A 14501-nucleotide genomic window follows, 5' to 3' on the forward strand; every position below is an offset into this window, starting at 1 on the left:
ATGAAAAGTCATCTAGTCCATAGCAGTACTTCTGATTGGGCATTATTCTACTTTTAAGATAATATTTCTTAAAACAGAAGTTCAGCTAAACAGAATAAGTGAAGAATCTTTCATGAATTTTTTTAAAAAGTTAGAGCTAAAGTAGAACTTATCACTTTTTCAATTCTCATTATCTACTAATAATTTTACCCAAGTCCTCAAGTGAACTGAAATTCTAGGTTCTTGAGAAAAGTGATAATGACATTCATTTGGGGAGGAAACAGGATGGGAACTCCAAATACTATATATAAGCAACAGTTACCTGCTTTGTCCTGAGGAGCAACTGCTCCCTTCCCCACAGCGGCTGCCGTGGGCTGAGGCGGAACTGTGGCGATGGATGTGGTAGCTGCCTCTCTGACCACTCCAGGATTCTGGGCTCCTCCTCCGCCAGCGCTCACATTAGCAGTGCGTTTGTTCACAGCTGTGGGCTTATTTGAACAGCCCTTATTCAAACCTGACTGAAATGTAATGGAATATGTAAAAAGCTCAGGTTTCTAATGCTCCATACTATACATTAATATTTTATAAATCCCTATTCATTTAAAAAATATTTTTTTCCCTTAGAAATCTTAAGCTCACTGATGGATGTGAGAGTGTCCCTCTGAACCATAAAAGCCTTTTATAGTTTTAAAGAGAGAGAATTGTGAAAAGTACAAAAAAATAAATGAATAAAAGTTTTAAAACTAAGTATCAAAAGGATTTGTACTAAAATTATTAAAAATGTTTTGATATGAATGATTCTGAAGCAAAAGTATGACCTCTATACTCTGATCTAGATTTATTTAGTACAATCAAAAAATGCTGAAACTATCTTACCTTAGAAAGAACAGTGGAGTACTGAAATGCTATACATTGCACAGATGTCTTATGTGCACTGATGGTTTTAATTGGTGATTTCAGCATCCTTAAATCATATTGATATATTTTCCCACGGGAGGATCCAATAGCCAAAGTGGCTCCATCAGGCATGAAATCCACCGCGGTCAGGGGAGCATCAGCCACTAAAGTTTTCACGAGCCTTTGGAAAGGACAGCAAAGTATATATAGATATGTGGGTGTGTGCATATAAGCCTATACAACATAAATAACTGTAAACAAAAACCAAAGTTACTTGGAATTCAGCAAAGTTATTTACTTAGAATATCCATCTCAAATACCTGCCTAAAGCAGAAGTTTAGAATTAGACCTAGAGACATTTCTATATAAGGAACTGCTAAGCACTCCATCCTATTTTTCTATTCACTTCTAACAGATACATTCTGTACTTTCTAGAAACAGGACCTATTTCTTGAGTAATTATTATTTTGGCAGTGAATATGACTCCATATAGCCTCAGGGTTCTGGAGAAGGGAATGGCAACCCACTCCAGTATTCTTGCCTGGAGAATTCCATAGACAGAGGAGCCTGGTGGGCTATAGTTCTTGGTGTCACACAGAGTCGGACATGACTGAGCGAATAACACACATACACACACAACCTCAGGGTTAAGGAGGCTCTAAGTGTCTCCTTTCCATTTAGGGACCTGCTTAGGCCTCAAGAGGACTGTGACCTTTGACAAGGAAGCAGCTGCCACTTTGCTCTTAGTTCTGCATCTCTTAACCCAAAAGCTAGAACTCATGAGGCTTAACTCTGCTGGAAGCTAAGCTGAGCTCCTGGCTAGGGTGTCTGGTATATGAGAGGAATGGCTTACTATTAGGGTTTTCAGTAAATCAGCTCAAAATAAAAGAATAACAAAGAATAAGGGGAAAAAAAATAAGAAGAGTGAAATAAGTAACAGTAAACTTTAAAAGGGGGCTTACAGTAGGTCCTTCCCTAGTAGTACTATTACATCATTTCTAGTTCTCTTCACATGATACTGGTAGGTGTCTTGAATATACCTCCAGCACTCCTGAAGCTTTTTTTTGTTTGTTTTTTTAAGCTAACCAAGCACACTTATAACTGTAAGAAGGACAAGAAGGCATAACAGCCCTTGCTTCTCAGAGAATCACATACCCTTAGGGGTTCTCAACTGGGGGTAATTTTGCTACCTTTGCTAATTTGAGGAGGACTATTAACATCTATTAGGTGGGTGCCAACCTAACTGTGGTTTCAGACTGTGATTTTTAAATCATTATAACTAGGCTCAAACACATCTTTTTTTAAAATTAAAATAGGAACCATTAAAATCAACACATTTTTGCCAACAACAAGTAACTTTATCCCTGGGGCATTAGAATCCATGCTTCAGGGTTCAACGAACTCCAGGAAAGCAATTTTTGCATCCTGCTGGTTGTAGAAGCGTTTTCCCTGCAAAAAGTTGTCAAGATGATTGAAGAAGTGGTAGTCAGTAGGCAACAGGTCAGGAGAATATGGTGGATGAGGCAAAACTTTGTAGCCCGATTCATTCAACTTGTGAAGTGTTGGTTGTGTGACGTGTGGTGGGGTGTTGCCATGGAGAAGTGGGCCCATTCTGTTGACCAATGCCGGCTGCAGGCATTGCAGTTTTTGGTGCATCTCATCGATTTACTGAGCATACTTCTCAGATGTAATGGTTTCACTAGGATACAGAAAGCTGTAGTGGATTTGGACCACCAGATAGTGACCATGACCTTTTCTGATGCAAGTTTGGCTTTGGGAAACGCTTTGGAGCCTCCTCTTGGTCCAATCACTGAGCTGGTCGTCACTGGTTGTTGTACAAAATCCACTTTTCACTGCACATCACTATCCAAACAAGAAACGTTTTGTTGCTGTTGCATAGAGTAAAAGAAGATGACACTTCAAAATGATTTTTTTAATTTTCGGTCAGCTCAGGAGGCACCCACTTACTAAGCTTTTTCACCTTTTCAATTTGCTTCAAATGTCGAGCAATCATAGACTAGTCAACACTGAATTCTTTGGCAACTCTCAGGTAGTTGTAAGAGGATCAGCTTCAGTGACGCTCTCAGTTGGTCACTGTCAACTTCTGATGGCTGGCCACTACACTCCTCAGTCTTCAGGGCTCTCGTCTCCTTTGCAAAACTTCTTGAACCACGACTGCACTGTATATTTGTTAGCAGTTCCTGAGCCAAATGCATTGCTGATATTGTGAGTCGTCTCTGATGCTTTCTGACCCATTTTAAACTCGAATAAGAAAATCACTCAAATTTGCTTTTTGTCTAACATCATTTCCATGTAAAGTGTAAAAGTGTTAGTCACTCAGTCAAGTCCAACTCTTTGTAACCCTATGGACTGTGGCCCACCAGGCTCCTCTGTCCATGGAATTCTCCAGGCAAAAATACTGAAGTGAGTAGCCATTTCCTTTTCCAGGAGACCTTCCCAACCCAGGGATCAAACCCAGGTCTCCTGCACTGCAGGTAGATTCTTTACCACCTGAACCACCAAGGAAGCCCAACATCATTTCCATAGTCTAAAATAAATATAAAATAAACAGCAGGGACTTCCCTGGTGGTACAGTGGCCAAGACACCATGCTCCCAATGCAGGGGGCAGGGTTTTGATCCCTGGTCAGGGAACTAGATCTCACATGCTACAATTAAGACCTGGCAAAGTCAAATAAATAAATAAAAATAAATATTTTTTAAAAAACAGCAAGTAGTCAGTTCAGCTCAATTCAGTCGCTCAGTCGTGTCCAACTCTTTGCGACCCCATGCACCACAGCATGCCAGGCCTCCCTGTCCATCACCAACTCCTGGAGTCCACCCAAGCCCACGTCCATCGAGTCAGTGATGCTATCCAACCATCTCATCCTCTGTCATCCCCTTCTCCTCCAGCCCTCAATCTTTCCCAGCATCAGGGTCTTTTCAAATGAGTCAACTCTTCACATCAGGTGGCCAAAGTATTGGAGTTTCAGCTTCAACATCAGTCCTTCCAATGAACACCCAGGACTGATCTCCTTTAGGATGGACTGGTTGGATCTCCTTGCAGTCCAAGGGACTCTCAAGAGTCTTCTCCAACACCACCGTTCAAAAGCATCAATTCTTCTGCGCTCAGCTTTCTTTATAGTCCAACTCACACATCCATACATGACCACTGGAAAAACCATAGCCTTGACTAGATGGACCTTTGTTGGCAAAGTAATGTCTCTGCTTTTGAATATACTACCTAGGTTGGTCATAACTTTCCTTCCAAGGAGTAAGTGTCTTTTAATTTCATGGCTGCAATACCATCTGCAGTGATTTTGGAGCCCAGAAAAATAAAGTCAGCCACTGTTTTCCCATCTATTTGCCATGAAGTGATGGGACTGGATTACATGATCTTAGTTTTATGAATGTTGACCTTTAAGCCTACTTTTTCACTCTCCTCTTTCACTTTCATCAAGAGGCTCTTTAGTTCTTCTTCACTTTCTGACATAAGGGTGGTGTCATCTGCATATCTGAGGTTATTGATATTCCTCCCAGCAATCTTGATTCCAGCTTGTGTTTCCTCTAGCCCAGGGTTTCTCATGATGCATATAAATTACATAAGCAGGGTGACATAAGCAGGGTGACAATATACAGCCTTGACGTACTCCTTTTCTTATTTGGAACCAGTTGTTCCATGTCCAGTTCTAACTGTTGCTTCCTGACCTGCATACACATTTCTCAAGAGGCAGGTCAGGTGGTCTGGTATTCCCATCCCTTTCAGAATTTTCCAGTTTATTGTGATCCACACAGTCAAAGGCTTTAGCAAATAAACAAACAAACAAACAAAGTGGTAAATGTGCATTAAAATGATCTATAACATAAGCTCCAAAACTCTGGCCACCTGATGCAAAGAGCTGACTTATTAGAAAAGACCCTGATGCTGGGAAAGATTGAGGGCAGAAGGAAAAGGGGACAACAGAGGATGAGATGGTTGGATGGCATCACAGACTCAATGGACATGAGTTTGGGCAAACTCCAGGAGATTGTGAAGGATAGTGAAGACTGGCATGCCGCAGTCCATGGGGTCGCAAAGAGTTGGACACAACTGAACGACTGAACAACAATAACATAACCACATTTATTTAGGAATGTATTTCAATATCAAATGGCAAATTTCAAGTGTAAAACCACAATTACTTTTGCACCAATCTAATAGTAAGTAGGGGCCAGGGAAGGTGCTGAATATCCCACAATGCTCAAGACAACTCCCCACAACCAAGACTCATCCAGCCCAAAATGTGAAGGCTTACAAACCCTGCTCTAGACACTGAAGTAATTTTAAAGCAAATTAATCATGTTGCTTTAAAAATATACAAATTTAGTTGTATTCTGAAGAGAATAACATGGCATGCATGTTAAAATAAAGATGTGAAATCATCAACATGCTATCTCTCAACATTCATCACCCAGAATTACTCTAAAGACTCATCAAGTTTTTTCTGCATATGGGAAGAAGAGAAAATTTTACCTTGTTAGACAACAAATATACAATCTCTAGATCTTTTAACATTCATCAGAGGTCTATGCAAATCACAAATATGGCTACTAGTGAAATAATTATTTGTTACTAAATTAAGAAATGAGCATGTTATACTTACTTCTTACTTGAAGTGTCATAGAGAATGATTCTTTTATCCAAGCCCACAGTTACAAACAGCAGTTCATTGACAGGAGAAAAACAGATGCCTGAAGCTGGAGCTTTATGTGTACTGTCAAAGTTATGGTATGGACTCTGACTATTCACATCCCAGAGAGTTACTATTCCATTATCTGAAACACTGCCCAGGAGTGATTTCTTAAATAAGGAGTACTTCAAGTGCCGAATAGACTAGGAAAATAAAAATAAATTTTATGTAATTGTAAGCATATGTAAGAGCATTTTATATAAGGTATAAATAATGGCCAAATACCAACCATATTATTCACAAGGGATTCAGAACTTCCCTGGTTTATGGCATAACAGGTGTCATAATCAGGACAACCATAACATCATTCAGTGGGCTATAAGATCCTAATTCTAGTAATTGAACAGTACTCATGATTTTATTATGTCAGAGTAGAGTTACTTCAATCACCTCTTTTACAGAAGAAAAATACAATATATTGAGGTAAACTATATTAATTCATCAGGATTATAACATTCCACCTAAATAAAAGACCCAGTCACAGTCAGATCATGAATAAACATAAGGGAACACTGGTAGAGAATAAGTAAAATAGTCTGCATTTGTTTTCAATATATATTTTTTATATTTGAATATATTTCTTTGAATCTGATGTGCTGGCAGTTCTACAGTGGAAGCACAATAAAAAATTAACTCAATATAAAGGGGGTATTGGCAACACTCTAGACTGGGGATGGCCTACCATTCTTTCAAAAGCATTGGCCTGAGGGCAACGCTAGCCTTTCTCTAAAACACTCATCTCTGGAGGCAGTGGAGACTTTTTTCAGTTTCTGCTGGACAAGAATAAACAAAGATCCAGTTTGAGTAAGCAGGTCTTCTGAGACTGAAAGTGGATGAATTTATCTACTTTTACTAAAATGTTACTTTCTAACTTGGCTGATACTATCATTTATTGTGTTGAGAATTAAATATTTCACAATTACCTGATTTTTTACATTTAAGCAAAATAAAAGTATAGAAATCAATATTAAGCAGAATCCAAAGATTGGGAAACTAGCCACAAGACACTTTTATTTATAGTCTCAAGGAAAGCAACAAATCACTGAATGAATCACAGTTGGCAGTTATCAGCTACACATACAGGTCCCAGATAAAACTGCCACAGAACAAAAGTCAAACCTGAAGGCTTTTTGTTTGTTCTATCTAATCTAACACACTTCAAAAAGACTTAAAATTTGAAATTTAGATTCCACTAGCTTTTACATATTAAAAACTCATATTCTACTTTAAGATGTTTCAAAATAGTAAGTATTAGCCCTCAACAATAAAAAATATGTAAGAATAACATAACACAAATTCTGTCTAAGGAAACCAAGTATTTGCAACCTGACACCTAAGGTAAGATAACTACTATGTTGTTGTTTAATCGCTAAGTTGTGTCTCTCTGCAACCACATGGACTGTAGCCCACCAGGCTTCTCTGTCCATGGAATTTTCCAGGCAAGAATACTAGAGTGGGTTGCCAGGGGATCTTCCTGGATCAGGGATCGAACCTATGTCTCCTATATTAGCAGAAGGATTCTTTCCCGCTGAGCCACCAGGGAAGCCTTTTATACACATACACATTCTCATAAGTATTAATATATACAGTATCCCTTCAACTCCATTCCTCCCTCTTCTTCACTCACTTGTCTTCTTTCAAGCACCAATCATCTGTCACCTGAGCTACTGCCTATTTCCATTCTCAGTGTCTTGCTATCTACCCTTCATACCATTGCAGCAATAACTTCTTCAAAGCCAGAAATCTGAATGTAATTCTGTCTTGCCTAAAGTCCTTGTAACTGGAGGACTCTGAGAAGATAGAGGATACGACCGTGGCAGAGTTTTTCAATCTCCCTAAGTCCCTCCATTTGTTGTGTATGTGTGCACAAGCAGGCCTAAGACTGCTTATCCTTATAAAGTCCTGCTTTCAAGATGGGCCCTTGGCTGGAGTCTTCAAACTTGGATCTTTTGGGGGGTTCCCACCACCCTAACTGAAGACAGTGGCTCACTGACTGATAAAGAGTGGCTCACTGTGCCCAAACTGTTTGTGCAAAAGATATGGTTTATGGCTGAACCATGGATGAACACTTGCTATCATTATTAGAATTTGGAAATTCAGTACATGCTAGGCAGAGGATGTCAAGATAAGCAGTCTCCAACAAAGTCCCTGGCCAATCAGTCTCTAACAAGCTTCCCTGGTAAACCATATTCCATACATGCTGTCACAATTTGATCCTGGAAAAATTAAATACATCTACTCCACTGAGAGAAGACTCTTGGAAGCTCATGCCTGGTTTCCTTGGGACTTCACCCTATGCACCTTTTTCCCTTTGCTGATGTGCTTTGTATCCTTCCACTGTAATAAATCATAGCCATGAACACCACGTCTCTACACTGAGTCCTGTGAGTCCTCCCAGCACAGACTGTAAGTATAATGTGTGAGTGTGTATGTGTTACAGATAGCAAATCAGATAGCAAAACTAAAACCCCATGAACAACATTTACAGTAAAACTAGACTGTTTCAAGTATCCCCATGAGCCCCAAAATATCCTAGCAGATCAAACATTTAACAGCCATAGTCCTTCATAGTATTAGTATCTATGCAGGAGGAAGCAGAGGGAAATTATAGGGACTGAGAAAGATTTGAGAACAGGAAAAGCCCCACATAGCCAAAATGCATCCATGGGAAAGTGTGGTGGCCAATCTGACAATATCAGCTAAACCAGGAATACCCATAGAATCAGCATTAGTAGTTCTGTCCAAGAAGTTTGCAGAAAGGTCTGAAGGGCTAGAACACCCCCAAAACTGTCCAGCCAAGGCATCTCCTTCCCAGGTCAGGGCTCCATAATGAGGAGACACTACTAGCAGTGGAAACAAACCTGAACAGGTTGGAGTCAAGATAGTTGAAGCAAAGTGAAAATCCACATACAAGTCCAGGAGCAGAACAAAACCAAGCAATCTCAGAAGAGTTACCCTCTAAACTCCTTCTCTGTTGCAGAGTTGAGGGAAACGGACTTCACAGATGAACCCCAGACAAAGTTATTATAAGAACAAAGAGAACAAGAAAGAAGACATTCTCAACAGAGGCCCAAAAAGACAGGAAAATGATACAAGACGTTAAAAAAAACAACGTAAGTCAGAATTAGAAAACTCAAAAATGAGATGTCAGAACTTGGAAAAGAATTGTAAATTTTAATCCTTTAATCCTAAAGATGAAGTCTAAAAAAAAAAGAAAAGAAGGCTACATTACATAGCTTTCATTAAATGTATAAGGAATACAGAATGAAGAAATATAACAAATAATACCTTAAAGATAGGTCAAAAGGAAAGAATTTTTAAAAATCAAAAATGAAGAAAAAAGTTAAAAATGATATGAAAGTAGCAAATCACTGAAGAAGATTCAACAAAGAAAAAAACAAAGATAAAGAAAATATCAAATACTAAAAACCATAATTCAAGAAAACTCCCTGAAAGAAAAAAACATTTGAAATTACATATTAACTGATCATACCATGTACCTAAAAATAGCAATACGGAATAACCAACACCAGGACACAATCTAGTAGAATTACTGGATTTTAAAGGAAAAAAAATCCTCTGCACATATAGGAAAAGGAACAAATAACTTATAAGGAAAAAATACTTAAATTATGATCAGACACTTGAGACCAAAAATGATAAGAATAACACACTTTAACTCCTCAAGGAAAGAAAATGTAAGCCTGCTACAGAGTTACATTGAAAGAGAATTTTTAATCTCAAAGAAAAAGTCAAAAGCAGAAAACATATACTTATGGAAATAGTATTATGTTATTCACTGTGATTATAAAAATTTGGAAAATACCTAAAGTATAGGATTATCTAAATAAACTGTGCCATTTGAACAATGGAACATTATATAGGCACTAAAAATTATAATTGTGAACACTAGCAATATGAGAATACCTAGGATAGAACACTAATAAGAAAAAGCAGACTGAACCAATGGAACAATTATAAATTTATGGAAAGAAGACAGAGCTATATAGATAAACTGCAAGAAAACATTCTTCAAATCACTTCCTATTAAAGAAAATTTAGAAGAGAAAAACCAAAGGACAAAATAATACTTTAAGATGCAATATATAAAGATATGGAAGTTTGTTTTACACCAACACGTTAATCACAAAACTGCTCGAAAACATAAAATAAAGGCTAGAAAAGTGGACGAATACTAAGGAAATATATTGAGATAATCAAGGATGTTTTATACCATAATACACAACTGTATACCAATGTCCCCATATAACATAAAAGAAACCACTACTCTAGATACAAAGCTTTGTAGTAAGTCAAACTTTTTGAGTGCCAAAGTTCAGATATAAACAAAACCAGTCAACCAAGTCAACCAACTTGGAATTAAACTCATTCTTGATAAAATAATTATTTTTAAAATGTAACTAATAATTATTTACCAGATCTCTATATGCCAAATGCTTATTAATATTTACAGAATCTATACCTAAAATGTCAAAAATTTCACTGAAGAAAATGGACTTATTTAACATACACTGAAAATGTTATATTTAAAATCTCACAGATATTACATTTAAAGATCACTTTTAAATCTAAGGAATCAATAAAATATCCACATTTTAACTGCTTTCAGAAAGACTGCAGTCTGAGAAAGGCAACACAGGTTAACCTATTGGTGAGCCTAAGCTGCTGAGCTTGCCAAATAGTGACTTGCAATTATAATCTAAGGAGCGCGTCAGCCCTGGCAGCTCTACAGAAGCAGTAAGGCTTTTTGCCCCTGCAGATAGACACTGCGATCCACAGAAAACTAATAGCTTCAATTCAGCTCAGACACTTCAAAGTAAGATTCTAAATATATTCAGGCAATCTCATTTCTAATATGAAATTCAGTATAAAGATTCAGTGAGACTCCGTGGTTTTGTCACTTTTGCTAAGAAAGCAATTTGATGATTTTTAAAGATTTCAAATTCTTGATTGCTCATAGGAACAAAATTAGAAATTTTAAATTTAATCATTAGATGTGCCCTACCTACTATTTTTCTCAATAACCCAAACCCTATAGTAAAACTGATCAGCATAGGAACTTGGCTGGATGACAGTATACTGGAATTGGATTATGTCAATTTTTAGAGTTGAAATTTTTATGAACATTATTTGAATGTCTAAAATGAGTATTTAATATACTTGAAATCTTAAATGAATTTTGAGGAATCAATTTTTAAAACTCCATAGATTTCAATTATGCTGCTTGCAAAATGGAAATGTAAATATGCAGAATCATAACTTCAACTTTCTTCACTAAGAAAATAGACTGCATACTTACATACCTAGAGACCAACTGGTATTTACAGAGAGCCCATGCACTCTGCTTTAATGCTGTAGAGAAAAATGAAATAATATAGTACACGAAAAATATAGAAACATTTGTTCCAGGAAAAGAGAAAAAAACCAACATGCTCCAGTTTGATTTCTTCACCTTCTTAACGCTCTCCTTACTCTACATTGCTCTAAAACACAAATTATGATTTCTGAGGTCAAGTTACAACTGGTTAATCTGGAGGGAATGCATTAAACCTAAAGATGCAAAGTAGTCTGTAGAAGTTAACCACAAAAGCTATTTTAATAAATTAATATGATTATTTATCAAAAGTTCCCTGACCTCCTATCACATATTACAAACTATATCAGCATCTCATTTAGCCCTAAAAACAACAAAATAAAAACCTTATTGAAAGTATATTTTCATTCTCACTTGACAGTTAAGGAAAAGGAGACTTGAGAGTTAAGTCACTTGCCCAGGCTCACACAGCTAGCCCTCCAAATAAACGTGGGATTTACAACATAAAGCTGTACCCAGTAAAGCTCACAGAGAGGCCAACTGCCCAAGCAGGAGGCAGCGGCAACATGAAAATATAGGTTCCAGTTCATCTGACCTTGCACAAGAGATAAGCTTTCAGCATTACTGTCTTCCTAAACTAGAAGATCGGAGAAGGCAATGGCACCCCACTCCAGTACTCCTGCCTGGAAAATCCCCATGGACGGAGGAGCCTGGTGGGCTGCAGTCCATGGGGTTGCTAAGAGTCGGACACGACTGAGCGACTTCACTTTCACTTTTCACTTTCATGCATTGGAGAAGGAAATGGCAACCCACTCCAGTGTTCTTGCCTGGAGAATCCCAGGGACGGGGGAGCCTGGTGGGCTGCCGTCTATGGGGTCTCACAGAGTTGGACACGACTGAAGCGACTTAGCAGCAGCAGCAAACTAGAAGATAAATTCAGGTCTGCCATGCAAAGTAATCAATGAAAATCCTTTGAAAATCAACAATACAGCAACCTGCCACCTAGCATTTTAAAATATATTTCTTTTATGTGAAGAAGAGATAATAAAATTTGGGACTCCTGCACAAAGTGACAAGAGAATGCTGCAAAGTTTCCTGAAGCTATGGATCCTCAAATACTTACACATTTAGCTGCCCCTGAGCCAGAAAGAGATCCAAAAGGAAACAATGCTACCAGTCTTCAAGAGTTGACCTTCAAGTCAGTCAATTAAGAATCTTGTGATCTCAAAGTCCTGGAATCTGAGTTTTCTCATTTTTAAAATGAGAATAACCTATACCTCAGAAGTGAGCAGCAAAGAATAAGTGAGAAAATATATATAGTGACAATTACTGTACTTGAAACACAATAATAGTGGTAAGAATTCTATAACGGTGATAACCTCTACCTGGAATGTTCTCCAAACCCTCTCATCACCTACACTTACCCCAGTGGCAGTCGAATGGTCTTTTCAATAAATAATGCTGGTATAAACATATACCTGTATGGAAAGATGAATCCCATCTCACACCACATACAAAAACTACTTTGAAATGGAGCACAAAAGACATAAATGTAAGAACTTCTGTTCATTTTTTAAAGGCATTAAGAGAGTGAAAAGGAAAGCCATAGGCTAAAAGAGAAGACATATGCAACATGTATATCCAAAGGATGACTTCATCTGGAAAACAGAATAAACTATAAATCAATCCGAAAAACACAACCCCAAACAAAAAGGAACAGACTTGAATAGTTACTTCACAAAATAAAGTATACAAAAATGTGCCCAACTCATTCAACAGAGAAATGCAAATTAAAACCACCATGAGATACAATCACACAACCATTAAAGTGGCTGAAGTGAAAAAGCAAGACAATACTTGATAAGAGCAAAAACGTGGAACAGCTGGATCTCACATACATTGCTTATAGACATATACAGTGGCACAAGCACTTTAAAAACTTTTTGACAACTTTTAATGAAGTAAAACTTAATGCCTACCCTAAGACCCAGCAATTTCACCCCTGAGTATTTACTCAAGAGGAATGAAAACATATTCACAAAAAGACTCATATGAGAATATTCATAGTAGCTTTCTCACAATAGATACAAATGAGAAACAGCTCATACATCCATCAATAGTAGAATGGATAAATGGTGGTATATCCATATAATGGAACACTTCACAGGAGTTAAAGCAGTATAAACTACTATTCCATGCAACAAACATAATGAAGACCAGAAGAAACCAGACACTACAATTCTTTTAAGAAATATGAGGTAGTGACTGGAAAGGGTTAAGAGGGAGAACTACGGTATGCCAGAAATGTTCTGTATCTTGATTTTGGTAGTATGTAGTAACACAGGTGTATGCACGTATAACAATTCATCAAGCTGTATATTTAAGATATGTGTACTTTACTGTATGTATCTCGTACATATCTCACCTTTTAAAACTTTAATATTTTACAGAGAATAAGGCCAAGAGCAATAACCAAAACTCTCTAGTAAAATACAGTAAAAACTTAAATACATGGCAGTATCTAACCTAATATTTGTTACTGAAAAGTCAACCCAGAATTTATAAATCTAAACTTATCATGCTTCTAATATATCATGCTTCTTCCAAAGAAGAGGAAGAGAAAGAGGAGAAAGAAGGAAGAAGAGGAGAAGGGAAATTGGGGGAGGGAGAAGAGGAAGAAGGGAAGGGGGAGGGAAAGGAAAAGAAGAAAGAAAAGAGGAAGGAGAGGAGGAAAGAGATGAAAGAAGTAGAAGAGGAAGAAGACTACTCTGTTTCTTTAAAAAGCAAGTCATCTATTTGAACACTAGATTTTTTTTTTCCAATAGTTCCAATATCTATGGGCTTAGGTTTTATGTCTCAGTTATAATAAAAATAACCAAAAAATTACAAAAACAAAATATTACTTCTTATCTTTATGGCCATATTAATCATTCTCTGTGGTAAATCACTTATCCTCATCCATAAAATGCAGAAAATGAGATTACCTCTAAAGGCTTTTTTCAGTTCAAGGATTCTATGGTTCTGACATTCAACTAATCAAAATATTCTGACTAGTTTCCTGTCTTCCAAAATAAAAGCCAAGCCTTCGGTCTGGCATTCAAAGTCCCATCAACATTAGCTCCTACTTTTCTTTTTCTCACATTAGCCCTATATAAAACCCATACACTTTCCTTTCTCTTTATTTTTTTTGTATGATTTCCTCCAAATAAAATACTCCTCTCCCAAAGTTCTTTATTAATGTATTAAAATCTTTATCTTTGAACGTGCCCATCCACTCACATATTTATTGGCGATCTTTCCCATGTAAGGCACAAAGTTAGACAACAGCTGAGGACAAGGAAACAAGACACAGTTCCAACTACTCTGTGGACACGCAAAGAGCTAAACCCAGCACAAGGCAGAATCAAATTACACAGGAGTAAAACAAAACCAAACCCTTAGACCGAGCCTGAGACCCAGCTCAAACTGTCCCTTCTCCAATTTTCTGTTATTCCCAATCAGATAGTTTTTTCTCTGTTCTAAATGACCATAAGATTGTTTCTCAACAATCTCTCACTTTCTC

General features: G+C 37.3%; 1 protein-coding gene across 2 annotated transcripts in view; it reads right to left on the minus strand.

Moving 5' to 3' along the window:
* Positions 1 to 14501, minus strand: part of NEDD1 (neural precursor cell expressed, developmentally down-regulated 1) — a 52314-nt gene that overhangs the window by 24507 nt on the left and 13306 nt on the right. For both annotated transcript variants that reach the window (XM_027542089.1, XM_027542088.1), the window contains exons 6-8: positions 5518 to 5747; positions 856 to 1057; positions 302 to 497 (exon numbers count right to left, since the gene is read on the minus strand). In XM_027542089.1, coding sequence (XP_027397890.1) covers positions 302 to 497; positions 856 to 1057; positions 5518 to 5747 — 628 coding nt within the window. The remainder of the gene's footprint in view (positions 1 to 301; positions 498 to 855; positions 1058 to 5517; positions 5748 to 14501) is intronic.

Source organism: Bos indicus x Bos taurus, chromosome 5, assembly GCF_003369695.1.
Source record: "Bos indicus x Bos taurus breed Angus x Brahman F1 hybrid chromosome 5, Bos_hybrid_MaternalHap_v2.0, whole genome shotgun sequence".
NCBI lineage: Eukaryota > Metazoa > Chordata > Mammalia > Artiodactyla > Bovidae > Bos > Bos indicus x Bos taurus.